The sequence below is a fragment of the Hydractinia symbiolongicarpus genome, chromosome 8, assembly GCF_029227915.1.
Source record: "Hydractinia symbiolongicarpus strain clone_291-10 chromosome 8, HSymV2.1, whole genome shotgun sequence".
NCBI classification, from domain to species: Eukaryota; Metazoa; Cnidaria; class Hydrozoa; order Anthoathecata; family Hydractiniidae; genus Hydractinia; species Hydractinia symbiolongicarpus.
Window position 1 is genome coordinate 29,543,588 of NC_079882.1, and position 27,938 is coordinate 29,571,525.

General features: G+C 30.5%; 1 protein-coding gene across 3 annotated transcripts; it reads left to right on the plus strand.

The window, feature by feature from the left end:
- Nucleotides 1-488: 488 nt before the first annotated feature.
- LOC130654141 (arf-GAP with Rho-GAP domain, ANK repeat and PH domain-containing protein 1-like) lies at nucleotides 489-27,847 on the plus strand. Of its 3 annotated transcripts, none has more exons than XM_057456677.1 (47): nucleotides 489-1,375; nucleotides 2,603-2,649; nucleotides 2,824-2,864; nucleotides 3,378-3,423; nucleotides 4,067-4,099; nucleotides 5,343-5,383; nucleotides 5,464-5,533; nucleotides 7,166-7,234; nucleotides 7,705-7,777; nucleotides 10,094-10,149; nucleotides 10,701-10,748; nucleotides 10,935-10,984; nucleotides 11,699-11,747; nucleotides 11,886-11,998; nucleotides 12,900-12,984; nucleotides 13,294-13,354; nucleotides 13,812-13,865; nucleotides 14,154-14,239; nucleotides 15,680-15,768; nucleotides 15,978-16,071; nucleotides 16,173-16,241; nucleotides 16,446-16,485; nucleotides 17,532-17,572; nucleotides 17,797-17,827; nucleotides 18,026-18,096; nucleotides 18,254-18,343; nucleotides 19,020-19,073; nucleotides 19,362-19,462; nucleotides 19,543-19,612; nucleotides 19,836-19,926; nucleotides 20,110-20,187; nucleotides 20,978-21,115; nucleotides 21,663-21,780; nucleotides 22,481-22,559; nucleotides 22,808-22,891; nucleotides 23,038-23,067; nucleotides 23,300-23,359; nucleotides 23,487-23,558; nucleotides 23,753-23,864; nucleotides 23,987-24,096; nucleotides 24,388-24,498; nucleotides 24,901-24,992; nucleotides 25,205-25,243; nucleotides 26,552-26,615; nucleotides 26,701-26,745; nucleotides 26,823-26,864; nucleotides 26,978-27,847. In XM_057456677.1, the coding sequence occupies exons 1-47, from the start codon at nucleotides 577-579 to the stop codon at nucleotides 27,071-27,073; spliced, it is 4,032 nt and encodes a 1,343-aa protein (XP_057312660.1). In that variant the 5' UTR covers nucleotides 489-576; the 3' UTR covers nucleotides 27,074-27,847. The 3 variants fall into 3 exon arrangements, with proteins under 3 accessions (XP_057312660.1, XP_057312661.1, XP_057312662.1); XM_057456678.1 differs by lacking the exon at nucleotides 18,254-18,343 and adding an exon at nucleotides 18,373-18,462; XM_057456679.1 differs by having other exon boundaries at nucleotides 26,701-26,734; nucleotides 26,978-27,085.
- Nucleotides 27,848-27,938: the final 91 nt, after the last annotated feature.

Consider the following 27,938-nt stretch of genomic DNA (forward strand, 5'->3'; position numbering starts at 1 on the left):
GAACACGTAACACCTTTTCTCATACGATGTATACGCTGAAACCTTGAAGGATAAATCAAATAAAAGCCAAATGATAATTAAATCTTAACAATTTTGTAATGTGATACAGCCTTCTGAATTACCCAGTGTAAATTAACTGAATCAACAAAATAACAACAAAATTTTCTGTTGCGAAGTAAAACTTGCAAAAATTATTTCATTTTATGGAAGTTCTGCAATGAGGTGTAATGTTGGGACCATACGTAGCTTTCTCAAACAATTTATGCAACTTTTTAAACTGATCTGAAAGTAAATGACACAGTGTCAGGGATTAATGTTGTTATTCAGCATTTTACTTTTAATTACAAAACAAAAATGTTATATAGCGAAATTCTCTAATCTTTTTTTTGTTTGTTTTTTTGTTGAAGTATGTTGTATGTGTCAATCTCTCATTAGGAAAATTCAACCGACAAAAAGTTTATAATGGTCAATCACGGTTTACAAATAATTTATAAAACACAATATTTTTTTTAGAAAAAGAAAAAATTAATCTTAACAGCGTGTAATGAAGCTTGTTCTGCAGTTTTGCATGTCTAAATGGCACAGTCAATTGAAGAGTTTTTGAAAATTCTCAAACTAGAGGAATATATTGAGAACTTTTTATATAATGGCATTAAAAGTGTATGCTCTATAGATGATGCAACTTTGCAAGCTATAGGCATTGAAAAAATAGGTCATCGTAAAAGAATCCTTATGGAACTGGAAAAGCTGCGAAATATACCAAACGATGATAAATCTGAGCATCAAGACATTGACAATAAAGATGATTCAGAAAACGACCCCCCACCGTTGCCACCAAAAGCTTCTCAATCAAGTAATAATCAAGCTTATCCTACCCGTTCAGGTACTGTGAGTCCAAGTCATAGACCTGTTAAACCTCCCAGGAGAGCCCACACCCTACCAACAAAGTTTAAAATGCCAGAATTTGACTTTCCTCCAATCCCCCCACGCACAGACTTGGTTGACGATGAAACAAATGTTAAAAATCCAGTGGAAAGTGTTGTGCTAGACAATGAAGTTGTGGGTAAAGAACCTGAAACTAGGACAACAATCAGTCCCAAAACGCCAGATAAAGTGGATAGCATGACTGATAACAAACCTATTAAACCAGTGAGACCTCCACGTGTATCAGTTAAAAGGCCCACTCCACGATCCAGAGAAACAACAACTGAAGTAACAAAAAGAGTGGTACAGGCTGAACAACTAAAGCCAACTCCTGAAGAGGTTAAACAACCAAAAACAATCACGGATCAGATTGAACAGCCAAACACAAACCAATTACCAAATACTACAGACCAAATACCATTGACAAGTCAAGTAGATACGGTTTGTTACGGTATAAAAAACATTTTCATGTTGTTGTTTTTTGCGCAATAAACATAAACTTTTTAGATTGTGAAAGTGAAAAACATCCCTTTTTGATTTTTGGAAGCAATAAATTCTAAATAAAAAATAAAATAAAAAAAGGATAACACTTTTAGCTCTGGTTTTAGCAACTATACTGTAACTCTCTTACGCAGAGCTTTATTAGCATTCTCTGTTGAAAATTAATAACGGATGTGCTTAGATAAATATTCACCTATGTATACACACCATCCGGATAAACTATCTGAGTTTATCACTAACATATTGCCTCACGTAGTGTAGTGGGTTCATCTGCGGCTCCCAGTTCTGGGGACCACGGATTGAATCCCGCTCACTGCCAGGCAGTATGTTAGTGATGAACAAAGTAGTTCTTCTTCAATATAGTTTTGTTACTGTTGGTAAAGTTAAGTTTTTTTGTCACAATTTTTTCTTTTCTATTGAAATGCTCAAATATAGACTTCGAATAATAACTGATTGTGCAGTCACTCATGGTGGGTTTGTTGCTAGAAACAATATTTTTTCAATTTTATCACATTTATGTAAGGTATTTCAAACCTTTTGTTGCAAATTTATTTTAAAAAAAATTTACTATAAAGGACTTGCAAAGCCCTTAAAATGTGTTACAGTGCTTTAAAACAACAAAATCAAATAAAAGCAGAATTATTAGTATGTAACAACGTTTATAAAAGTTCCTTTATTTTTGTGCACAACTGTGCCATTATTTTTTAATCTTAAGAAATTGGAAATAAAGTTTAAAAAGTAGTGTTTCATAACAAAAAGAGAGGCTGAACAAAAAAGCATACATTTTGTAACTATTTTTTTATTTAATTTTTTTCCCATAATTGGACTTGCACGGATTTGATGCACACCCCTATGTAAAATAAATAAAAACAAATGTATCCTCTTGATAGTAAAAAAGTAAGTAAAGTAGTAGTTATTTTCCAAAAAAAATCTTTTTTTGAATTAGCTTGGAATAAGAGAGCGAAACTAAAAGAATCTGTTCAAAAATCCGGGGCAAAATATATTTCTAAAGTAAAGCCTAAATAAAAGGTTAAAATCAGGAAGCTTAAGGAATCTAGTGTTCAGAAAGTTGTGGTATAATCTACAGGGAGCTTTTTCTATTTTTGGCCATTTTATTTACCAAGACAGTTTACCTGTAATTATATATTTTAATTTTTAAATGTAACTTTTTATTAAGGTGGTGGTAATGAAAATTCTGATGACGACGCATCTGATGAGTTACCGGTAGGTATTGTTTATACTTATCAGAAATGATTTGTTTTGTAGTTCTTGGCAGTTAAGCAATGAAAATTTGACTTCAATTATTTTTATGGATATTCAAACACTTGTTGAAATTTGTCAATTTGTTTTGTTATCTTGTTCAATTGTTTCAATTGTTCAATTGTTTTCTGCTTCCAGGATGAAAGTAATGACAAGATACTGACATTGTCCATGCGAGAGTAAGTTGTCATGCTGTAAAAGTATAATCCCTAGCGAAGAAAGACTATCAAGAATTTCAATTCAAGAAATATAATTCATAGCCCATGCAATAAGAACCGATCTTAACCTTGGTTCGTTGTTGTTAGTCAGTAAAGATCTTTATTGTAGTGTGTGGTGTTTTTTTAGTGAGTTCAGATTTATGTTTATTATAAGTGAAGTAAGGCCACCCTTTAGAAGTAATAAACTTGAGTTATGATAAAGAATTTGAGATAGTCGGTTGGTACAAAATGTTTTTTCAAAACATGTTTGTCAAAACCATGCATCAAAAATGTTTTTAACACTTAAGTGTAAGTTTTACACTTGCATTCAAATTTGTTAGGGTTGGTGAATTTTTTTTTTTGTTCTGTATTTTTTGTATCAGAATTATTTGTCACTCCACAATGATCTGTTTTAAATTGAGTATTCTGAAGGTTATTGAAACATATTGCATAAAAAATAATTGAGGGGTGGAGAATTTTTTTCTTCTTTTTTAGAAATAAAGATGATTTTATTGAATTCATGAAATCACAAAGCTCAGAGGTTGGCAATTACTGTTCTTTATATCAAATGAAATGTATTGCTCAAATAACTTAAAACCCAATAAAAAGGTCTACTTTTGATCCACAGAAGTTTTAAACCACCAGTTGCAAAATGGCAATTGCAACAGTTCATAATTCACAATATTTTTAGTTTACTAATGTATAATACATGTTTTAGATACAATCGCTTATGAATTAAATCATATGTATAGCAAACTCACTATTAGAAAGATTAACTTGAAAAGATTTTATAAAGAAATGTTATAAAAAAAAAACCCTAGATATAAACAGAGCTTTACGCCCATCTACAATTGACTTCACTGGTGCAAGAACATGTTTACCTTTTTATCAATACAACATAATATGGATGAATATTATTTGAACCTAATGATGATAGCATTCGAAGTAGGATCGCTGAGCAACTGCTGTGTTAAGGAATTTAAATGTTTTGGTGATTGCTTTTTAGAATATAACCTCTCTAAAGTTTAATGCAATTCTTGTTATAAAACAGCATGTGCATGGTAACCAATTGGGTCCTCAAATACTACCTTTGCAGTTCTTTTTTCTGTATTGTTTTAAAGAAAATATTTTTCCCTTAATAAAAGTGTTCAGTAAGACAGATGAAATATGTTTTTAAATTTTAGGTGGAAAAAGGCAATAACAGAAAAAGTAGATTCGTAAGAATTTTGATTTTCAATTATTTTAACACTATGTGCTATTATATATATTTTACAACTGCTTTTTCATTACATCGTAATATCAGACTTTTTTGCTGTGAGAGTCAAAAAAGATGGCAGCTGTGAGTAGTGATGGGCAAACTACTGTGGATCTTTTTACAGACCAACAACTAGTTTGATACACACTATTACAGTAATGATAATAAAAAAATGTGTTGGTTTTGTGGGTTTTTTAATAAGTTATCTTTTCAATATTAATTTTCATCCTATGTAATTTAAATGTAATTAATATTTCAAGGTTTTCTTTGATTGCTCTTTATTTTGATTAACCATGGAAACAGAATTGTACATAGTAATGTAAATCCACAAAAATTGCAAAGAATGCAAGTTACTATAAATTACTTGACTTTATGCTACCAATAATATTACCTATATTTAAATTTATGAATGTATAAATATATAAATGTATAAATATATAAATGTATAATATATAAATGTATAAATATGTAAATGTATAAATATATAAATGTAAAGATATATAAATGCATAAATTATTTAAATGTATAAATATATAAATGTATAAATATATAAATGTATAAATATATAAATGTATAAATATGTAAATGTATAAATATATAAATATAAAGATATATAAATGTAAAGATATATAAATGTATAAATATATAAATGTAGAGATGTATAAATGTATAAATTATAAATATGTAAATGTATAAATGTATAAATTATAAATATATAAATTATAAATATTTAAATGTATAAATACTTGTTTAAACATAGACAGGTTCACATTCATTTCATATTTTCAAACATTAACTGTTGGCCTCACATTAATTAGGCACCCAGCTTTAATGAATTGATTGGCTAGTCAGTGGTCAAATTTGTTAAACAAGCTCTCTGGGACTAATTTTATCATTTATGGTATTTCAGTTTTAAAAAAACACTTTAGGTATCAATGTTTTAAAATTCTGAACATTCCATTTTAATGTTGTCCGCTAATCACGCAAGAGTCATCCTTGAACAGGTGTGGCCATCTTTCATCCCTGCCCTCTTAGTATTTCCAAGTTAAAACCTGTACTTAAGGCGATTTTTTAAAGTATTGACTTTGTGCAAGCCAAGCATGATACTTTATTAACATCAAATGATTTTGCAACTAAAATGTTTTTGTAATGTCATTTTGCATTACTAAATTCAAAATATAATCAATGAAGTTTTTAAAATTTAGTTGCAGCCAGGAAAGTGTGGATATTTAAGCAAAAGAGGAGGGTGAGTTGTTATGGTAAAATATGTGATATTTTTTTGTCTATAAATTAAGTTTTGATATTATTCTAAAACTAATTTTTTAGTCAAAAGGGTGATAAATCAGTACGTAAGCGTTGGATTGAGTTTGATGGGAGCCAATTAAAGTATTTCAAGGTATTGTATACATACAGAAATAGCCTTTTTACCTTACAGACCATACCAATTTGTGTATTATTAATGTCTTTGTTTACATGTAAAACGGAACTATCTAACAGTTTCGTTATTTTTACAAGATAAAGTTTGGTTTTTAAGTTTTTTAAAATTTATGAGTGTGCCATCCTTAAAATCCATTTTTATTGATTTGTTCACAAAAAAGTTCACAAAATTTAAGAAAATGTTCAAACTGAAATATGCCACTTTGTTAAATACATTGCACTGAGGCAGCTATTTTTGTTGTTGTTGTATTTATCACAACTAACTAGAATTATCATTGTTTAACTATTTTTAATTAAATTTTGCATTCTTGTTACTTAGTTAAAAAAAATTGAGTATCTTTTCACTTTTGTGAACTATAAATGAAACTATTTTACTGTGATGAGCATATATCTAAATGATATTGATAAAAAAAGACAAAGTAATTATTTTGATGCAAAAATTTTCAAAATTATTTTTTAGGAAAATATCCCTAATTTCTCTATTAATAATTTACAACAGTGTAATTTCTCCAGCAACACAAAGATATTATAAAATCACATTAATTGACTATTTACCTTTTCCAATTGAATAAACAGCAAACGTGTTTTCAACAAGCTGAAGCAGAACATATTGTAATGGGTTGTCTATGTACACTTAATTTAACATTGTTTGTTATTTAAAGGTGAAACAAGTAGTCCTACAGAGAATATCATGATAATGTTTTTTTAAATTTTCGCCATCTTATAATAGTCTTACAAACACTGTGTTTTTGTAGAAAAAAAATTATCTTGTACAGGATGAAGTAAACCCAATATTTTTCTGAAAAATTAGGGTTAGTGATAATTAATACAAAAATTATCAAGTGAATTTTTACACATAATATAAGTGCTAAGCAAAAAAATGACCCAGCTGTTTTTTCCACGAAGGGTTTTTCACATCTTTCTTTATAAACTACTGTGCGTTACCCACAACAACATCAATTCCCCTTAACAAAATTAAAGTGGCAAACACAGGCGAGTGAACCATGAGGCAGGCTAGCTCTATTTATAAGGAAAATAAAAACTCTGTATAACTTTTTATTCACTTAAGTAAATTATATTCTTATTCACTATAATAACCGCTTATCAACAGGTAACTTCCTAAAGTAATTTGAAAGATGCTAACTGGTAAATAGCTGGTTAGCTACCTCGCAAAATATTTAGAAACTTTGCAAGCTGGAGATTTATTTCCTAAATTATATTCCATATGTGAAGTTATATTACACTAAAAATGTGATGCATTCCTGCATTCATTGTGATTGTTTTAAATACTGCTTTATAATTGATTTTATTCTTACTCTTCTGTCTGGTTTTTCTGTACATTGTGCTTTTTTAAATTTTAAATGCTTGCCTTGGATTGTGGGACTATGTCTATTGTTTGATGACATCAGCATGCTAAGACCTTCATCGCTATATATTATTGCATATTATCTTTTAATGAATAGTTGATCTAAGAAGGTAGATTCACATATTTCTTTTCAAGATGACATTTAAAAAAAGAGTTTAATTCCCATTTGATAGTAATACCAATTTCATTAGATATTTAAAAAATCCAAAAAAATCAATATTTTAGGACAAAGGAAGCGAACCAAAACAAATCATTCCAGTTAGTCGTATGATTGATGTTCAGGTGGAAACTAGTGTAAGTTTTACATTTAACAAATTTAACATTCGTGTGTTACGTGTTATTTTTTACCTATTACAAATAAAAAGGCCTTGGATGCTCTATGTTAAAAAAAAATTACGACAAAGTCAGTGGTGACACTACTATTATTTTGCTTGTTTTATTCAAAAAACAATTTCAATATATCTTAATCAAGGTTTAAAATCATAAAAAATGCGATGGTATTTTTCATTTAGTAACAAGATTTTTGAACAAAAGAATAATTAAAAATAGTGCCATTTCAGTTTACTGTATCACTGGTTAACATCACAAATGGTTGATCATTTGTGAAACTAAATTAACAACAAAAACACCAGATTAAAGGATCAAGGTTCATTGACCTTACAATATCTTCCACAACTTGTTAAGATGCTAAAGACTTAAAAACTGTACCACTGTAAAAAATAAAGTAAGACTCAATGTAAATTTGACATAACTCTTCTTTTCAGGCTAAGAAACCGACATTTCATTTATTGACGCCAAATCGAAGGTTTACCTTTTTAGAACCATCAGGGAAGTCAGGTATTTACTTTTTGTTATTTTTTTAGCATTGTGACGATTGGAGCCATATCTGTCTGCGATTTAATTTAAAAATCAGGGTTTCTAATCGAAAGCGGCACCATAATCGCACCTTTAATCATAGTAAATTTACTTCATGTAACATACGGGTAATGTAATAAACTAATTGTTAGACCTTCATGGAAATTTGCATGTTGCAACAAAGTAAACAAAAATATATTGTACTTGTCATTTTAAACTTAAAGATTTTATGCGTGGTTTAACATCGTCTGGTTTAGGTTGACAGACAGACAACAGCTGTTAACACTATACTGTATGATATTTGGCATAGTATATTGTTAACAACAGAATGATCCACAAATATTTACTTAAATTTTTTTCAGTAAAAATAATTTTGTCTCTCTTTTAAATGTTATTAGCTTTTTAATCGAGCGAATTTCTTTAGGAAGTCGATTGAAAAACGTAGTTGTTACATCTTCGAAAGTGTTTTTGCAAAGTGATGTCTTTAATCGAATTTCGTCAGCATTTCGAAGAGTTTTTTGAACAACAATTTCATTTTTCAAATGCTTTGGCCAATTATTCTGATGAACACTTTTAAAGGCTGTGATCATCAAATGCCATTCTTGTCTTTGTTTAATAGGTAACCAATCTAAACGTGTTATATGTTCAGTATGGCAGTACTTATTCCATACAAAGCTCGCTGCACATATCATCACTTTATGCACCTTTCGAATTTGAATAGCTGTTAATGGAATATAAACAGTGTCGTTAAAGTCTAATTTTGATAAGACTAGCATTTCAGCTAATTGTTTTCGTAACTTAAATGGTGCCATGCGTTTTAGTTTACGTAATATAGATAAGATGCCAGGACAACATGATACTACACTCTGTACATGATCATTCCAACTTAGGTGTTCATCTAATTTAACACCCAATAAAGACAAAGAAGTCATCCAGTTTGATATCAGTACAATCAAGGTTGTTGATATTGTGTTGTTTTGACATTTGTGATGTTGAAAACACCATTAACTTTGTTTTTTCCTTGTTCAGAACAAGATTGTTATTTGTAGACCATCTTTGAAGTTGACTTATATTTTTGTTTATTTGTTCCTTTGCCTTCCCAATATTATTTAATTTTGTGGACGTAAACAGAGTGGTGTCGTCAGCATACTGTAACATACTCATTGTCAAATTCATTTCCAGGTCAGTGATGTATAAATTGAAAATAACAGGGCCTAATATTGACCCTTGCGGCACACCAGATGTGACATTACATAATTCAGAGGTCTTATTATTAATTCGCACAATTTGTTTTCTGCCACACAATTAACTCAAAATTAGTTCAACAAACTCTTTGGAAAAACCGATTTGGTTAAGTTTCTTCGTTGTAGTTTCATATTGAACAGTTGATTTCATTTTTACTCATTGCTTCTTTGATATCCGTTCTAAGTTTCATCAACAAAGTAGTTGAGGAGTGTCCTTTTCGGTAACTGGACATCGTTTCGAAATATAAAGTGTCTCATCGATAAAGATTATCATTTGTGTAAGGATAAGACGTTCAAATACTTTGGATAAAATAGGAAGGATGGAGATCGGTCGTAGTTCTTTTATTGATGTAGGAACACAGTATAGGCCATACACATTTAAAAGTTGTTTATTGTCAGTCACTGTATTCAGGATTTTTAGTTTTACTGTTACTATCTGAGTTAAGAGAAAATACCAACACAGTTTTTATAAAGCGGCTCCAATTTTGGTTTCAGCATCAAAGTTGCTAAAAACTTACTGAGCATGATGTTCAAATTTCATGAGATTTCAGCTATACACTTTGTGTTTTATAGCTATTTATTGTTAGAAAAAAGGATTCTTTAAGCCGTTAGCAGGTGCTTATCAAGCTTTGGCCCACATCTCAAGCCTAAGCAACTCAGTTGCTTGCAAAAAATGTCTATACCCACTTTTAAATTGTCTAATCTTGCCATGTTTTCAGTTACATGCCCAAAAGATTTAAAAGTATTAAAAAAGACTTTGACACCTGCAAATCTAAATCTAACAACTTCGAAAAGATCTGTTGTTATTATGATTTTATGACTCTTTTTAACTGAGATTACAAAATTGTGAAGCCATGTAAAGCTATTTGGTTAATTTGTAATAAAGGTTGTTAAACATTTGAACAGAACATTTTCGAGCATGTTTGCCAAATAGTCAGACAGAAAAAAGAATTCTTGCAAAATGTCCATGACTCAGAAATTTTGCAAAATATTCTTGAACTTCGCATATCTGGTTTACGAGCAATTATCTTTTAATCCAAATTTTTCTTTTTAGATGAGTTGACTATATGGGTTTCTATCCTAATGGAAGGAATTCTGAATAGGGACCCGGTAAGAAAAATGTAGTTAATATACCTTGTATATGAAAATTAACATGCAACAATGAAAAGGAAATGTTAGAAAATGCAAGTTGAGATAAATTTTTATTACAAAAGCCTTTTACTTCTGAAATGTTTTTCATTATAATTTTGTGCATTTTTTACATCCAGTCCTTTTGTTAGTAATATTCATATATATTATTATTAGTTTGTGTTGCTTTATTAATGATATTTCTGCAAAGTTTACATTGTTGGGTTACAAATATATTTTTACAGTCGTACGTGGTCTAACATAACAAAATAACCAATAAAATTACAACCATGATTTTTCAGGTCAGTGTTGTTTAACCCACTGTCAACAGTTTACACAATAAACTAACACAGGAGATATCAACAACAGTTATGCAACAAATTTGTATTTAATTAAAACCTGCTTGCAATTTAAGATATTGAAAAGCTAAATATTCAAGCTAACACGTTCACTACTCAGTCCCACTTTTGTTTGACTACAACACTATAAGACAGATATAACAATTTTAAGTAACAATTTTAAGATACTTTTAGAATGAAGCATGCACAATTGGTGGACGAATGGCTGATCCTAACAAGGAGGTAAAAAAAAATTAGAGGGTTATGTTAATGTTATATTTGTGTGTCAACATAGTTTAACTTGTTAGTGAACAAACTCACTGTAACTTATATATATATAACACTAAGCAGCATTTCAGCTCTCCTTTTGTATAAAATGAAAGTATTATCAACAATTACCAGCTATGCCTTTTACCTTTTTTTACCTAGGGTTGGTTGTCAAAGCAAGGTCATAATGTGCTTCATGATTTTAAAGAAAGGTTAGTTTTTGGTGACAATAATCTCACAAAAATGATGGAGATTACGTTGTTTTGTGACAACATTATGTGTATCTTGGATTATCGTTTTTAAATGCCATGTCGGTTTATTTTCACAACTTTTTTAATTATGAATTTATTTATTAATGTTTTTAAATAATGACAATAAGTAACCATTTAAGGTAATGTGAGAATATAGCATTGCAGAGTGCTGGTGTTGACAGTCAGGATCTATTATTAAACGTAAACAGTTATATGATCTACTAACATAATGTAAAAGTTTAAAAATTGTGGCATCATATAAACAGCATGCAAGAACAGATAGAAAAAGTTCATTCGGAGCTTCGTTTATTGATTATTTACCCAGGATAGCCTCTTTAGTTTCTATTAGAACTATTTTCAAGAGGGTCCTGTGAGGTGGTCCTAGTGCATTTAAAGATCCCATTTGTGCTACAAAATCTGTACAAACACTGAAATAGCTTTTACTCTGAGATGCAAATGCTATTCTTATGGTAAATGCCAAGCAGAAAGTGTTAATTCACAGTTATTTAACCTATGCCATGACGTGGCGTGGATTTGAACCCACAACCTTCTGCACTGAAAGCGAACACTCTACGACAAAGTTACCACAAATATTTAAAGATAATTTTAGTTTAAATAGAACTTAAATTCTTTGATCCATGTGAGTGACTCAAAATAATGATTTTGTAAATTTAGATATGTTGCTATAAAGGATGACCGTTTATGTTACTATTACAACTTCGAGGTTAGTCTTTCTTCATTTTTTGTGTTATGTATAAAGTCATATCAGTGTAGGTCTTAAAATGTTTTTATTTTCGCTGGCATAATAAGTATAATAAAGTAACAGAAATCTTTCAATAAGTTAAATCTCTTTTTTTTCCAGGATTTTAAAGAAGATCTTCCTATTAACTGCTTGGAGATGTCACTTGTCTCGCTGAAGGAAGACATTGATAGAAAAAGACTTCTGTTGCATACAAACAAGGAGAAGACCTTTGTGTGAGTATAAAAACACTAGCTTGGGTTGCTTGAACAATTTTAAATTTACATTTTTCAACATCAATTAGCCTGCTTATTGCATGTTGCATTTAATTGAATAGAATTTCCATTATTGGATAACTTGAACTAAAAACAAAATTGAACAAAAAAAATGAAAAAGTTTGTTAAATTGCATTTGTTTTTTAAAAAAGTAAAAGAACAAGGTTTAAACTAATAACGAAGTTTTTTGTTGTTGCAGAAGAACAAGGTTTTGATGAAAGAATGAGTTCTTTTACTGTTTACACAAATAAATTTGTTTTCAATAATAACTATCTCGCCTGAGATAATAGTATTGGTTTCCAAGTTATAACTAACTATCAATGTTCCAAATTGCAGTTGCAACCTTATCAAAGTGTGCAAAATAATAAAGGAATGAAGCTTTTGTTGTGCAGGAAACAGAAGCAACAATTTGCGCAGACTAGCCCAAATTGTTGTTGTTTAATGTTAATGTTAATTGTCAAAAAAAACAAAATAAGTTTACTAAGTTTTTGTTGTGTCCAAAATGTTCTTTAGCAACTCACCAGAGTCATTTAATAGGCTTTAAAACCTAGCATCGTTTGTGGTCACATGCCAAGTAGCATACACCACTTTGGTTTTCCCAAACGTAAATTAAACAGCAGAATTGTGTGTTACTATTGTTAATGTATTGTAGTTGACCCTTTTAAATGCAAGATAGTTTATGCAGCTTCTGCATCTTGTTTACAGTGATCTCAAGATCATTCAAATTCATTTTGACATGTAGCTGGATGTCATATGCACAGTGTGCATGGATAGTTGTAACTTTGTCAAACATTTTAGTTCAAATATTTTAAGATTAACTTCTTGATAGTGTGAAGAAATCCTGGAATTTTATGTCCTTTAGATTTGAGGCTGAAAATTTAAAATCTCACAACAGTTGGAAAGATGCCATTGAAAGATCAATACAGATTGGGTTAGGAAATAGCGAGGTATGATTTTTGCAATAAAGTGGTTTTTATGTGACACATCATTATCAGCTTCAGTGATAAATGATTGGTGTAGCCAAGAATATTATAGATAACAAAGATTGAAAACGTTTAGTCCATTATTTCTTTTAAAAAATGTAGCATGTTTATGTATTTATCAATCTTACATAGCAGAAATATATGTCCTATTAAAATTTAGTGTCCTGTATAGTTTATTAACAAAAATAGAATGGCTTACTTATATTTTTTACCATTTTACTTTAATTATTTTTCAAATGATAAACAAAACAATGTAAGAACTCAATGTTTTAGTTTTTAAAACTGATACAAGCGAATGAATCCAATCGAAAGTGTGCTGATTGTGGCGATAGAGGTAAATATTTTAAATACGTTTTTTGTTTAAAGTTGTGGCTTTCAAGTGTAAAATAGCCCTTTTCACTGTTTGTCTGTTAGTACAGTGCAATATCATTTTGCAGATCTCAAATTATGACAAGTTATGTTTAAGGACATTGTTAGGCAAAATAAATATTCAATTCTAAAAAACATAGAGGTTGATTAATAATGTACACAAGCTCTTCTTCTTTTTATACTGCTGGTTTTGATGGAGCATTGTAGAGTAGCATTTTGGTAGCTTAGTGATTTCTGAAAATAAATTGTAATTTCAATACGGTAAATTGTGTGTATCTTGGTTATGAAGTTTGAGTACTACTTGCGGTCTCATAAAGGCTAGAACTCAACAATGGAAGTTAAACATCCCTTTTATTAATATGAGTCAATGAATTTCTACATTAAACTGTAAACATGCAATGTTAGCCTAATTTTTTTTTTAGATCCTATATATGCTTCTGTGAATTTATTAGTTGTTGTTTGTGCACATTGCATTGGTATGTTTTTTTTAAATTACTAATAGACTTACATAGTTGATGTCATAAACAAGAAATTAACAATGCCACGGTGATTCTTTGCAACAATAACTTGAGTTTTAATGTAATTAAATACATTGTTCGAATCAGCAGATCACAAATCACTATTTGCGAATGAATGCCAATTGGCCTACACTTCCAAACTAGATCTGCAAAGAGCTTTTCTTCTCTACACTCAACAATTTTTAGCGAACTGACTTTATATTTTAATTCCAAGCCTGGAATAAATTCATCTTCTTGTTGCTTTAGGGTGTCACCGGTCCCTGGGTACATCAGTTTCTAGGACCCAGTCCATATTAATGGATGAGAAGGTTTGGACACCTTCACTTATTAAGGTAACATGATTTACTATTTTAAGCTTCTGTAATTTTTTATAGCAAAAAGGTTGGTTTGTCTAATAAAAATTTCATATATTTTTCATTAAGAATAAAATTAAAGATTGACATATTTAAAAAAAAATCAAACTCAAAAAGAATTAATCAATGGATTTTTGTAAAGCTTGCATGCAAGCGAAGCGATACTTCCTTGTTTTTTTATGACTTTTTTACGTTTTATGATTTCTTACATATAAAATATGGTTTTATCAGATTTTTCTGAGCCCTAACAAATTTTTAGCTTACGTAATTTTATGAATTCTTGAATGGTAAAGAGGAAGGGGGTTGTTTTTACGTGAATTTTACGGTTAGGTGGTAATAGTGACAAATGTTACATAACCACTAATGCCTTTAAACAAGTGAAAATTTCTGATTACACTCTGCTTGACTTTAATGGCTTCACTAAAAAAAAACTAAATTTGGCTGCAGAAGGAAGATTTGTTATGTACTTTCATTTAATGTTTGCAATGCAGCCATGTTTAGTGTATAAGATATTGTATACCAAGGTTTACCTCTCAAAAAACAAGTGAGTTTATATAAAAAAGATTAAAAAGTTGTTCCAAATCTTTTTTTTTTCTTAAGAAATTTTGTTCAGTTCTTGAGATTTTTTGATTTGGAAAGGAGAGAGGATGGGTGGTGAGTACATGCAGAAAAGTCCAAAGTGAAATTTAGTAGCATTGAATTTTTGTGTGATGTTGTAATTGGAATGTGGAGTTTGCAGAAATGGTGTAACTTAACTTTTTGTCAGACTAAAGATTCACTTACCTTGTGTAGTAGAGTCCATTAGAAAGTTATGTTGTATCACACCTGTTAACAAAGTGTTGCTTGGTAGTGAGAAATGGGGAAGATCTTCACTATTTAGAAAGGAATGATATAAAAATGGTTAGGTTGATGTGTAACACCAGTTTGAGAGATAAATAAAGTTCAGATGAAGCAGGCTAGGCAACAGTAGCAATATACCTCAAACAGACATTTAGTTGAGAATGATGATGATTTTAATGAAGTTTTAATGTATTTCAGTCATATTGCAAAGAAGAAACAGCAGACTAATAGTTGAATATTCACTAGGAAACTTTTTTTTAGCTTTTTGTGCCTTATGTTGGATGTGTTAAATTGTGTGTTAAGTAAGTATTAGAAACAGTGTGACTTCTAAACTTTTTTGTAAATAGTTCATCAGGGCTTGTGTTGATATATGCGAGGTATATGAGGCATATAAATGCTTTTGTTTTGTTATTTTGATCATATGAATATAAAATACTCAGTTATCCTATATGTCCAAAAACAAATTTATTTTAAAATAATCAAAATATCATGAACAACATTCTAATTTCTTTCACACGAGGTCATGTTGTTTTTCACATAAGCAAGCTTTGATGTTGATGCTATGATTTTTTTTTACAGTTATTTCAGACAGTTGGAAATTCAAATTCAAATACTCTGTGGGCATGGAAAATGCCCTGCGATGACAAAATACAGCCTGATGATGACAGGTAGATGACTTTATGTGTTAAAAACATGAAAAATTGAGTATTAATTAGTTAGAGTAGATTTCATGTTGGGAGTCAGTAGTTTTATTTGTCAGTGCAATTCTAAATCCTAATTTTTAAAAAGAATTAGTTGAATTTGTAAAAAGGTTTAAACAAGCAAATGAGGCAAGATTATTTCTTTTCATAAATTTTTATGATGTCCTTTTTTGCAGAGAAACGCGCCATAATTTTATCACTGGGAAATATAAAAACAGACGATATTTTCAGTGGTCAGAATTGTATGGTCGCCCGGAAGATCTTGGAATGGTAATGCTTAATAAATGTTTTCAGCTAAATTTATATATTTTTTTCTTTTTTAATTCTTATTTTCAGCCAATTTAACAGAGAGAAATTGTTTTTCTTCTTAGGCTCTTCGAAAAAACGTTGTAACTGATAATGTTTTGGAGACTCTCCGACTTATTGTATCTGGAGCAGATGTACGTCAAAGTTAATTTTGTTTTCACTTCCTGTTTAAATTTAATAAAAGTTGCCCAAAACTAAAAATTGTCATAATTTTTACAATTTTCTCTGATCAGGAAAGCAAAATGTGCATTATGACAAAGTTATATCTTTAAAATTTTCTTTATTTTTTTCATCAAACAAACCCATTCATTGTTTCATTTTAATCACTTCCTTGATAGGTATATTACATACCAGAGGATGAAGAAGATGAAAGAACGCGTAAGTGCTATTATTACTATTTATAACTATGTCGTATCACATAGTAGTAAAGCCAACCAATATTCTGCCAACTTTACTTGACATGAATGTTAAGATTAGTCCTTTAAAGCCTGTGTAAAGATTTTGTCAGTCTACATAAAGAAGTAAACAAAAGTAAATTTTCTTTAACTCTGAATTAAAAACATTGTGAACTGAACTGTGTGATAAAACTTCCTGTGTTGAAATTTTACTTTTTGCCAATGTGTTTATTCTTACATGGTATAATAAATTAGACACATGACAGTGGTTTTAACATTTTTTGAAAATTGTGAATTGACATAATACTATATAATTATTTGACTATAAAGCTTCCATCTTCGTTAATGTATGTGATATATAATGTTGAATTACTGCAAAAAATTCAGTAATGGATACAAATGTTAAGAATACTTTGAATCTGTTTGTTTATTAATCTAAAATCCCTATATTTGCAGAACTCTTAATTGTTGTTGGCCAGAAATACAAGGACACAATTTAAAATTTCACAATCATGTCTCGTCCAAAAAACCTGTTTCACTCTTTTTATGATCGAAGTGAAAATAAAAAAAATAAATTTTGATGCTTAAATTGGTCATTTTCTAATGGAAATTTAGGGCTTGTGATAAGTTCCAACTTGTGATAAGTTCTAACTTGTGATAAGTTCCAACTTGTGATAAGTTCCAACTTGTGATAAGTTCCAACTTGTGATAAGTTCCAACTTGTGATAAGTTCCAACTTGTGATAAGTTCCAACTTGTGATAAGTTCCAACTAGGAGCAAATACGTGGCATAAATGTGTTTTATACGATAGACTTGTAACTTTCCTAATTCTCATGTAGAATTTGATATTATTATTTCCAAAAAGTAATTTGATTGCAAAAGCATTTTTGTGGATTCCTTTTTCGTATCGCAGCCGTGTTCGCATTGCAAAGTATAGTTAAGAATTCAGTTTCACAGCTCTAAAGTTTTTTAACGAATTAGGAAAGAAGGCAAGCAAACTGGGAACTTAGGTTTTGTTTCCTACTTTAGCTTACGAACTTGCAAAAGATGCTGGAATGGACCTGCAAATGGTAATTTTAATGTTTTTTATATATTCTGTTCAAAAAAAGTAAAAATGTATTTGCATGAATGAGAATGCCAAATAAATTTTAAATAATTCATCCAACTGAAAATAAGAAAGGGTTGACACAATGTTGATAAGTCATACACTTACAGTTTTAAAAGTGTTAAAGAAAATTTTCAACTGGTCATTGGCCAGATTTATTTTAAATTTATTACGTTGACTTTTTTTTAGGTATTGCTTTCCCAATATCACGGACATCTAAGTATGTTATTTTTTTTTATTTTTATTTAAGTATGTTCTTTTGTATTATATTTACTTGTTATTATTTGTGTTTAAGTTACTGTATACAAAAAAGATGTGTGTATATATTTTTGGTAAAACTTTGACACCAACATATTTCTTTACATTTCACACAAATTTAAAAAAATTTGAGATTTTACATATTCCTACTATTTTTTAGCTAAAGACGAAAGAGCCAAGTCAGACTCAGAGAAATTCGAAATTATTAGTGCGGAAGAGCTTGGAAAAGAGGTTAGGAATGTCTTCTTTCTTATCACGTAATGTATAAATAGTTTCAATACTAATTGGATCAGGAAGAGCTTTAGAGATTTTTCAAAATAGCTTGAATTATCATTGCTGTAAATTAAAAGTGATTTTTTGTAAGTATAACTTAATATTTTTCTTACAGCTTGAAGCTCTACCTAAATTACCTAATGTACCTTCTCCCAATTACGAAAAGACTGGACTATTGCTAATACGGATGAATAAAAACGAAAGTGTAAGTTGTATTGTATATTTTTCTTACAGCTTGAAGCTCTACCTAAATTACCTAATGTACCTTCTCCCAATTACGAAAAGACTGGACTATTGCTAATACGGGTGAATAAAAACGAAAGTGTAAGTTGTATTGTAAAATATTGAGAAATGTTACATGGGTACAGCAAAAATTTATTTTTTACTCATAATCTTGGAAATCAAATATTCTTAATTTCTTTGAAAAAATTGATAATTTTCTCAAAAATGTCCGCATTTTTTTTTACAAAAATGCTGTCAATTTCTCAAAATAGGCTGAAATTCTCATCAAAAGTCTTCAAATCTCTTCAAAAAGATGACAATCTTGTAACAGTACTAATAGGAACTGAAGAGGATATTTTCTGTAAATATTCTTAGCACATAAGAAATGATTAAGTACAAATGAAAATAAGAAAATGTTGGTTAACTTCTTGCTGATCATATTCTATTCAAAATGGTTGCCAAATCATAAGTGATAAGGATTCACGAAATAATAATGTCGTGGGTTTTCAATGACTTGACGACTAGTGTATACAATACTTTTTTTCTTCTATTTAGGGAGAAAGTTTTAGTTTTATCAGATCTGTTGAAAAAATGCGAGGATTTGTTGCTAATAAAATATGCTCTTAGGAATTTAAATTTTACTTTTTAACTATTTTTAGTGGAAAGAGAAATTTTTCACACTACAAGGTCGGAAATTCGAATACAAGAAAGGGGTAAGTAACATCGTACTAGAACAATCTACTGGTATACCTCCAACTCTAACATTATTTTTATATTTAAATCAATCAGAAAATTCAAAATCGACCGGGATTGAGCAGTTTTTTAAGTATCTCTTGAGCAGTTCTTTAAGTATCTTTATACAAAATAAAATACTGACTGTATATAAAAGTTTTTTAGCAGAGAATTATTACTTGCTGTAGTTTCGCGTACAAGGTTTAAAACAATATTATTTAGTGTACCAGTGAGTATTCTAGTTACCATCTGTGAATTACGTTTAATAGACTAGAGCTGATGATTTGGAACTCCTCGACCTAACACAATTGAAAGAAATTGAATATGGAAGAGAAGATAACAGTACTTTTTCTTTAAAAATTTCAGAAAGGTTTGAATGATACTTACCTTGTGTATTTTGATCTTACTAGTGATTGTTAACGTAAACGATATATCACTTACCTTCTTTAGAGTTTTTTATTTAAAATCACACACTGTTGAAGACGCAGAATCCTGGTACCATGCTATTCGCAATAAACAGGTTCGAAGTTCTTTTTAATTAAGTAGAAGAATAATTTGTCTTACAATATGCTTGCAGTATCATAGTTAAATTGCATTTATACAGTTGAGAGTTTTCTTAGTTTCACTGTGACACCTACTTTTGTGAGAGTGCCTGGTGGATTTTTCCATCCTGTTTGGAAAAATGTAAATATGCATATAAGAATGGTCTCTCATTAATATTCTCTTTGTTTTTCTTTAAATAGGTCTTCGGAGTACCAATTGAATGTCAAGAATGTAATGATAAGAAAATTCCCTATCTGGTTGAAAATTGTGTGGGATTTATTGAAAGACATGGTAAGTTTTTTATGTATATATGCTCTTGTTGGGTATGTTTAATATATTTTTGTAATGTTAATTTTTTTGTCTACCAAAACCCAACAACTTGATATTTGTCTTTTACACCTTCAATTTAAGAGATGAAAGATATTGTAAAAGATTATATATGTGATGCTATTTTATTTATTTATTTCATGCTAGCTCTGTTAATGGAAGGTATCTATCGCTTAAGTGGAAGTCAAGTGGTCATCAAAAAGTTGATTGTGTTATTTAACCAAGGTTGGTGAAAATACCCCCTTTCCCTTTTGTTACAAATTTTGGTATAACTTAAAAATTTCTGTGAAAACGGTGAACCGCTATAGATAATCATTCTCACAGGTAGTCAACGAAGCTGTAATAAAAAAGTCATGTATCCTTAAAGGATGTTTTACGTTTGTTGTAGTAAAAGTAATGCATGTATCAATTTCTGTATAATCAGATCATAGATTACAGCTTTATCGCATAGCACATCACATTTATTGGATTTCGGTGTAAATTTTATTTAAAATTTCAATCAGTTTGTTGCGGCACATGACAGGTCATTTTAATTATCTATTGGTAGTCTTCTTGAGTCAGTGAAAAACATTGCAGATCTGTCAACTGGAGACCGACACCGATGCTTACATTGTCTATAGTTTATATTTAATTTAAAGCTTAGAAATTTTGATGCTCTGATCAAAAACAAATCATGTCATTAAAAAAATGTCTCCTCTTACTCCTTCAGGAATTCTGAGATGCTGTTATTTACCCAATCTGTTTGTTCAACAGTAAAAAATTTTTAAAAAAAATTAATGTCTATTTCTACTGAGCAGACAGGATTAATTCTGAACCAATCAGAAGAATCGTATTCGTGGTCTGTGATGGTTTTTATTCAGTTTGGTCTGTTTTTACCCTCGCAGAAAAAAAAATATTTTATTCTGAAGATGCTTGAGTAGTGATGTTAACGACCAGTTTAACATGTTATTCTGGTAGGAAATGACGGCAGTAACATTATTGGTTTTTTAACAGTTATTACTGTATGTTTTTGTAGATGCACCAAAAGTTCGATTAACCTTTGAAGATTATCCAGATGTACACGCCGTCGCTGGCTTGTTAAAGCAATATCTTCGTGAACTTCCTCAACCTTTACTTACCAGCTTGCTTTACGAGGATTTCATCCAAAACTCATGTAAGAAATATTGCTTGTTTTTCTCTAACCTTCACAATATAAAGATGCATAGAGGTGTAGTTGATTTAGTATTACTGTTACTTTCCAAAAAAACATATTTTTGTTAATCTTATGTGAAGATAGTCATCACTAAAAGTTTCAAAGAGTTTATATAATTGCGGTACCTAAGCGCAGTACCTAAAAAGTCTTAAATACCTTAAGAGGTGTTTTGCAAAAAAAATGTTGTAGAATATCTTATAGGTTTTGTAGAAAACCATATGAGGCCTCCCATTACACCCGAGAATTTCCAAGAAAGGTCTTCCATCACACCCATGGTATTACAAACATGGCTTTGTGGAAAACCTCATGAGGTGTTCTCTTGATGCCCCTTGCCTGTCTAAAAGAGGTTACGTGAAAGACCTCTTGATGTCCTTATCACGCCAGCTTCTGTAAGAATCAGTTAAAGGTTTAAAGAGAGTAAAAACTACACACTTGATAGTTATTTAAATTTTTGTTAATGTTGTTCTCTGGCTATGTATTCTATATATATTTGCTGCTTGCTTTGTAGATGAAGTACAAGATGAAGAATCTCATTACGCCAAGATGCAAACATATAAACATTTACTAGGCTCGCTGTCTAACGTCAACTATGAAACATTGAGATGTGTGATCAAACATCTACACCAGTTTGTTATTTTTTTATGTTTATTTTACACTGTAAGAAATGCATTTGCAAAACGCATTACCAGCAATTCTAACCTCAAGTCAAATTCATTCTGCCATTAGTTAGCAGTGATTGTATAAGTTTTTTAAGCATTTGTAATAATACAAGCTGTAATTTCACCTTTACACATGCAACATATTGGAAACACCCAACCTGCTTTAGTAATGATGAAGATGAAATAGAGATGTCGGGAATGTAATGTGTCAGGACTCGCGATATTGTAAATTTACCAAGCATTGTGCGGTTGATTATGAACTGACAAACCTAAAGAAAGTCCAGGGTTAACCAGAATAATATTTTATGCTCTTTGTCTTGTGGTGTCAGGTTTTAATTTCCAATACATCGTTATGTAGTTCCAATCATGTTTATATTTTTGAAACATTTTCAAAAAGATTATCAAATATTTACTAACAAATGGTTTCTTTTTGGAATACCGTCCCTTCAATTCCGGAAGCTTTCTTTCTGGATATTAGTACTTAAGCTCCTATATTTTAGGCTTGGGTTATGTTTTACTTCTGCCTAATTTTCAAACATTTTTCAGCTTGGTACGCGTATAAAGAAATCTGTTTTATAGCTTTTTTTAATCTCGCCAAATTCCTTAAATTTTTTTTAAAACAATTCTTGTTAACATATTATTTACATCTATACGGATTTTGTTCTAGGGTCATCGAGGTGTCTGACTCCAACAAAATGACTCTACAAAATGTCATTGTCATTTTTGGTCCTATCTTATTGTCATGTGTAAGTTTTTAATATTTGCATTTCCGTTGTTTTTTTCTGACTTTTAGGTATTACATTTACACATACATTGAGAGATTTTAGTTTGGATTGTTCTTGTTTCCTTTGATGTTTTCAACTAATCTGCATTTCAACCTGTTATATTTTACTTTCAGTTTAAGCTGGTTTCATTTACCTAAATTCTCTTCTCGAGAGCACAAAGTGGAGCAACATCATCATTTTGATGATTTTTATTCTATTCCTCTTTTCAGGGTAATACAACAGATAGAGCATGGTTGAACAGAGAATATGCCGTGCTATCTGATTTGTTAACTTTCTACGAGTGGTTATTCGACGTAAGATATGTTTGTCTTGTTTACATTATTTGCATAACTATTTTTTTTTGCACTAGGATATCTTAGAAAGTTTCTATAGTGCTAAATTTGAAAATCTTTCAGTTAGACTATGTATTTGTATCAACGAAATGCATTTTTACATTTAGGTTACGCCTAGTGAAATAACAGCGAGTAAGGTATTATGATTAGAATTTTCCTTTAGTTATCCCAAAAATAAATACGCATCATATTTTTCCACTATATTTTTAAAATTTTTATCAAAGATAAAATTAAACATACAACCAGGCGGCAAATTAATTTTTTCTCTCTGCTAAGTCATTAAGATTATGTCCATTCCATTCCCCTCGACTGCCCTGCTACTTCCTCTTCGTTTGTGACTTAGATAATAGGTGATAAATTTTGTTTCAGGCGATGCTGGATGTATTAAGGAAGCAAGCACAGATAGATAACGAAAAGTCATCCCATCAAGTAAGGTTTTTATCTTGATTTAACACTTGACTTGTTCATAATGGAACGATTCCAGCGAATATATAAGATTTATCAATATTGATGTGTTTAAAGGTAGCTAAAAAATGCGTGGGATACTTTCGTTTAGAATGTACCATCACCTGTGATAGACAGTATGCAAATTACAGTACATGTCAAGAATTACGAAGATCAAATGAAGGTCAGATATACTATAAACGAAGACCTAGATTTATGTATTCTCCACCATTAATAAATTTTGCTATTCCATGTATTAATTATTTCCATTATTTATTCTTTAAAAAAGAGATTTTAACACAGGAGTTGTGTTACTTTCTTCAAGCAATTCTTTTTTGTGTTTAAACTTTCGTTGAAATTTCTTGTTTACCTTTTTAGATGACAAACACCACGATGCCTAGTGACGTATGCTTGTACTGTGTAGAAAAACACAATTTATCGGTTGATGGGAATTGGGCATTGTTTGAAGTCAGTATAGATGGAAATTATGGTAGGTTCCTACTTCCCATATTTGCCAAGAACTTAAGTATGTAGAAATTAGGTCTATTAGAACCTACTCCTAAGTTGCTCTTCACCGGTATTTGATAATGACGTATATTTTTTTTATTTTAGAGCGCCCAGTTCATTCTAAAGAACCAGTTCTTCCACTGGCTATGAATATTGGTTCCGAAGGCTTGTTGGTTGTAAAAGAAAATTACGTAGCTGAAAAATTGGCTCCGTTTGTACGTTCTTTCTCCCTGCTTAATAGAAAGCCGTTGTAATGAGTTTAGCTGCATGACTTCAAAAAGGATTTTATGTTAATGAATGACTGTTGGATTGATTGTTGCACTTTGTTTGGCAAATTTTTAAATTCCTAACACAAAACATGCTTGCGCATGTTAAATTGTCATATGACTCAGAAGTTTTAAATTTTTTTATCAACGCTGCTAATATGTTGTTGTAAGGAAAACAATATGTATTTGTTTATTTGTTTTTGAAATCTCTATTTTATTTTTCATATTAATTTTTTTTAGCAATCGTCAAGTCTTGGAATCATGGGTTATCTTCATTATTCTAAAGATCGTTGGAAGAAAAATTATTTCGTTGAGGTGAAAACCGGCAACATAAGAGTGTATAGCAAAAAGGTGAGACCACATTTGTTGTTTAATATCTCAGTTTTATCTCAAACGACATGAGCCAAAACATCAGACTCCCTGGTGAACTTTCTTGTACAATTTTGTACGTTAAGTTGATCGAACTTTTTAAGAGCTTCTAATTAAATTTCTTATGACTGTCAGATGCCAAATTGATTCACATTGCTAGTAACTTCTGTAAGGTCTGAACATAGAGTCCAGCTCAAATCTAACAGAGTCAGCTGGAATACAAAGTCACTGTTATTGTGTCTAAATGTGAAAAACAATTTCAAATTGAATAATAATGTTGGTGCGAATTTAAATTTCATAAACATTTGGAAAAGGGGATTATTTCTGTTTTCCGTTTGTAAGTAACAGATAGACATTTTATGTACACCTTTCTTGCATGTGTAGGGCTCGAGCAAGGAGGAAGACAACATTGCCATACATGAAATTATTCTATATATCGGTGTTGATCCAAAGAAAAGACCACCTGATAAAAGCAAGTATGTATTCGTCATATGCATCGCTATATTTACAAGTATAAGATAAATAAAAACAACTGAAGTGTGGATTAAGATTTTTACACACCATTGTCAAGAAGTTTTTTTCAATGATTTTTTTCAATGATTTTTTTTCAATGATTTTTTTAGCCTTATTTTGCCTTATCTTTTTCTTTATCTATTCTGTTTATATGCTTGCTTTTTCTTCTTTTTAGATTTGGTTTTGTACTCAAAAATAGTGAAGGGGTTTCAAGGTATACACCTTTTGTTTTATAAGAATAGTGTTTCAACATGAATATTTTTACCTTTTGAACTAAAATAATCCTGATATATTCTCAGCACAAAAATCACCCCTAAGTTGCTGTTGTTTCAGCAGCCTAATTCAACCGACAGACAACTACTTTTTGTGAGGGAAAAATTCTTAAAATGTAACCTGTGGGGCCTTTTTTGATAAGATACAAACAAATTTCTTCGAGAGAATATTCTTATAAGAAAAGCTTGTATTTAGATGTTTGAAGTTTAAACGATGACAATAACAAATGCAAAGAAAAATTTCTGTTTCAATGTCTTATGAGTATCCCGTTTTGTATTTCTTATTAAGTGGACATTTGAAATTTGGTGGGTAAAATTGGATGAAATTGTCAAATTTAAAATGAACCAAATGTAAAATATTTAATCACTTCCTATTTAAATCCTTCCTAGATGAAAAAAAATCACATGCATTTCTTCGGAAACAATTTTGGATAAGTGAAATTTGAGTGCAAATTTACTTTGTACAAAATCGATGATGAATAAACAAAATAGCTGCGCAAAAAGTTTTTGTCTTCTGGTCTTTGTGTAACAAAACTGGCTGGTATGGAAAGAAAATAGTATTTTTTGATTATGCAAAGAATTCTTTATCCTAAATTGTTCGTGTACAGCTTTTGAATCCAATAATGTTTTTATTCCTGTTTAAATTAAAACTGTTCGAATGTTAAAAAATCGAACGTTGCTTTATTTTGCAATGTTGAAAAACAATAGGAGAAAACGTTCGAAATAAGGAGAAAAATACGGGCTGAGAACCAAAGTAAACGTTTCGAGAGAAATATTCAAAATGGGGCCGTGGATAAATTCACGGGGTCCGCCCGCATCTCGCTACCTCGGCTACCATATTGCGTGACAGAAAGAAAGACAGACAGACACATACGGGTATTATAATATAGACTAGCCGTTAACCCGTGGAAAAATCCACGGGGTTGCCCGTCCTTTATATATCGCATTTCGTGTTTCCGTTACGGGACACGGCTTTCGCGGACACACAGACAGACAGACGGAATACGGCTATTATTAAAGAGACTACTCGTTAACCGTGGAAAAATCCACGGGGTCGCCCGTCCTTTATATATCGCATCGCAGCTAAGTTACCATTTTGCGTGACAGACAGACGGACGGACGGACGGACGTATACGGGTATTATAATATAGATTGTTCGAGAATGTCCAAGTGATGCAGGTTTCTATTTAAGATAAAAATACTTTGTGACTTAGTTTTCACGTAAACTAACATTGTCTTGATACTTTTAGATATTTTTGTTCAGAAAATGAAGTGGAAGTAAATATGTTTATTGCAGCTATTCTCAACATCAGGGTAAATATTGTCTTCACCTTTTCGACAGTAAAAAATTCGTATAACTTTTCTATGCAATAAAACTTTACACTCGTGTTTTTTTTAGTATCCTACAGGAGTGTGGACGCCCTTGCATGCAGGTGATAAAAATGTACTTCAATATGTTTATAAGCTTTTATTTTTAACTTTTTGTTTCTGCATTCTTTTATGCTTTGTTTTCAATCGTAGGTAAGTTTTAATGCTGCACCTGACCCTCACTGGGGACGCCAGGTACGTTATATAAGACTTTAAATGCACTCGAGTTGTGTTATAAACTTTAAACAACAAAAAAAGAAACTGTGTTCGCGTTCTTTCATCTAAATTAATATTTTCTTGTCATTTAGTCTACGTACGTACGACAGAGTGGTGCGTCTCGCAAATTACTGGATCAGCTGCAACAAACTCGAACTTCTTTAAGAAAGCATATTTTAAAAAAGTAGCGTAATAAACGGAAATATAATACTACGAACGATAGAGTTCATAGAAATTGTTTTGTACAGATGAGGGATTTATGAGGTGCATCCGCAGAAGATGAAGCACTTGTCGTGGTGAAATCAGCCGATGACAAAAATAACAATGACTATTTATAAATTCAATGGCTTATTTTTTTATTCCTTTTTGTTTCTTTTTTTCTAACAATTGTCGAAATGATAAAACTATTATGCCTGAAAAATCATATTTTTGGTGACATGGAATGTCCGAGCAAACTTTTGAAGCTCGTGAAAATAAAGAAGTCGATCTGTTGTTTATAGTTGCTAAAATCTTTTGTTAATCTTTACTGTTGCAAAATCAACACGATGTTTTTCAGCGTGCAAGCAAAAAAAAAAAAACAACGACACGGCAAGTACTGTTCTACTTAACTGACTTACCATATTCCACAGAATGTATTTAGTCCTACTAATTTGTGACAACTTTCAATATGTACGGTGTGTCTGGACTTTATTTTGTGGAAATTTGTTTTGCTAGTATCAACCTTTTTTCATTTTATTCAATATTCTTAAAAACTCTTTTTCTACTAAGTATAATTTTGTAAATTGTTATTTTTGTATTTTATTACATCACGAATGTCATTGTTTGCATTTTATTACATATAAATATTTTTTATTTTTCCTCATCATATATTTGTAATTTCGTAAAATAGGTTAGAATTTTATATTGTTACTGTAAAATGCTTGTAAAATAAATACGATTAAAAGGAGAGACAATCTCTACGATACCAGGGTTTTGATGTAGTATTCAACAGCCATTTTCTTTACGGTAATACCCCTCTTAGCTACAAATTATGCTGTAATCTTGTCAACAACT

What these genes read in the sequence shown, in the direction of transcription:
- LOC130654141 (XM_057456677.1), top strand. Translation starts at nt 577, where the DNA reads ATGGCACAGTCAATTGAAGAGTTTTTGAAAATTCTCAAACTAGAGGAA. An exon ending in ATACAGCCTGATGATGACAG is followed by an intron (nt 15,769 to 15,977) that starts GTAGATGACTTT and finishes CCTTTTTTGCAG; the next exon opens with AGAAACGCGCCATAATTTTA. An exon ending in ATGCTATTCGCAATAAACAG is followed by an intron (nt 19,613 to 19,835) that starts GTTCGAAGTTCT and finishes TTCTTTAAATAG; the next exon opens with GTCTTCGGAGTACCAATTGA.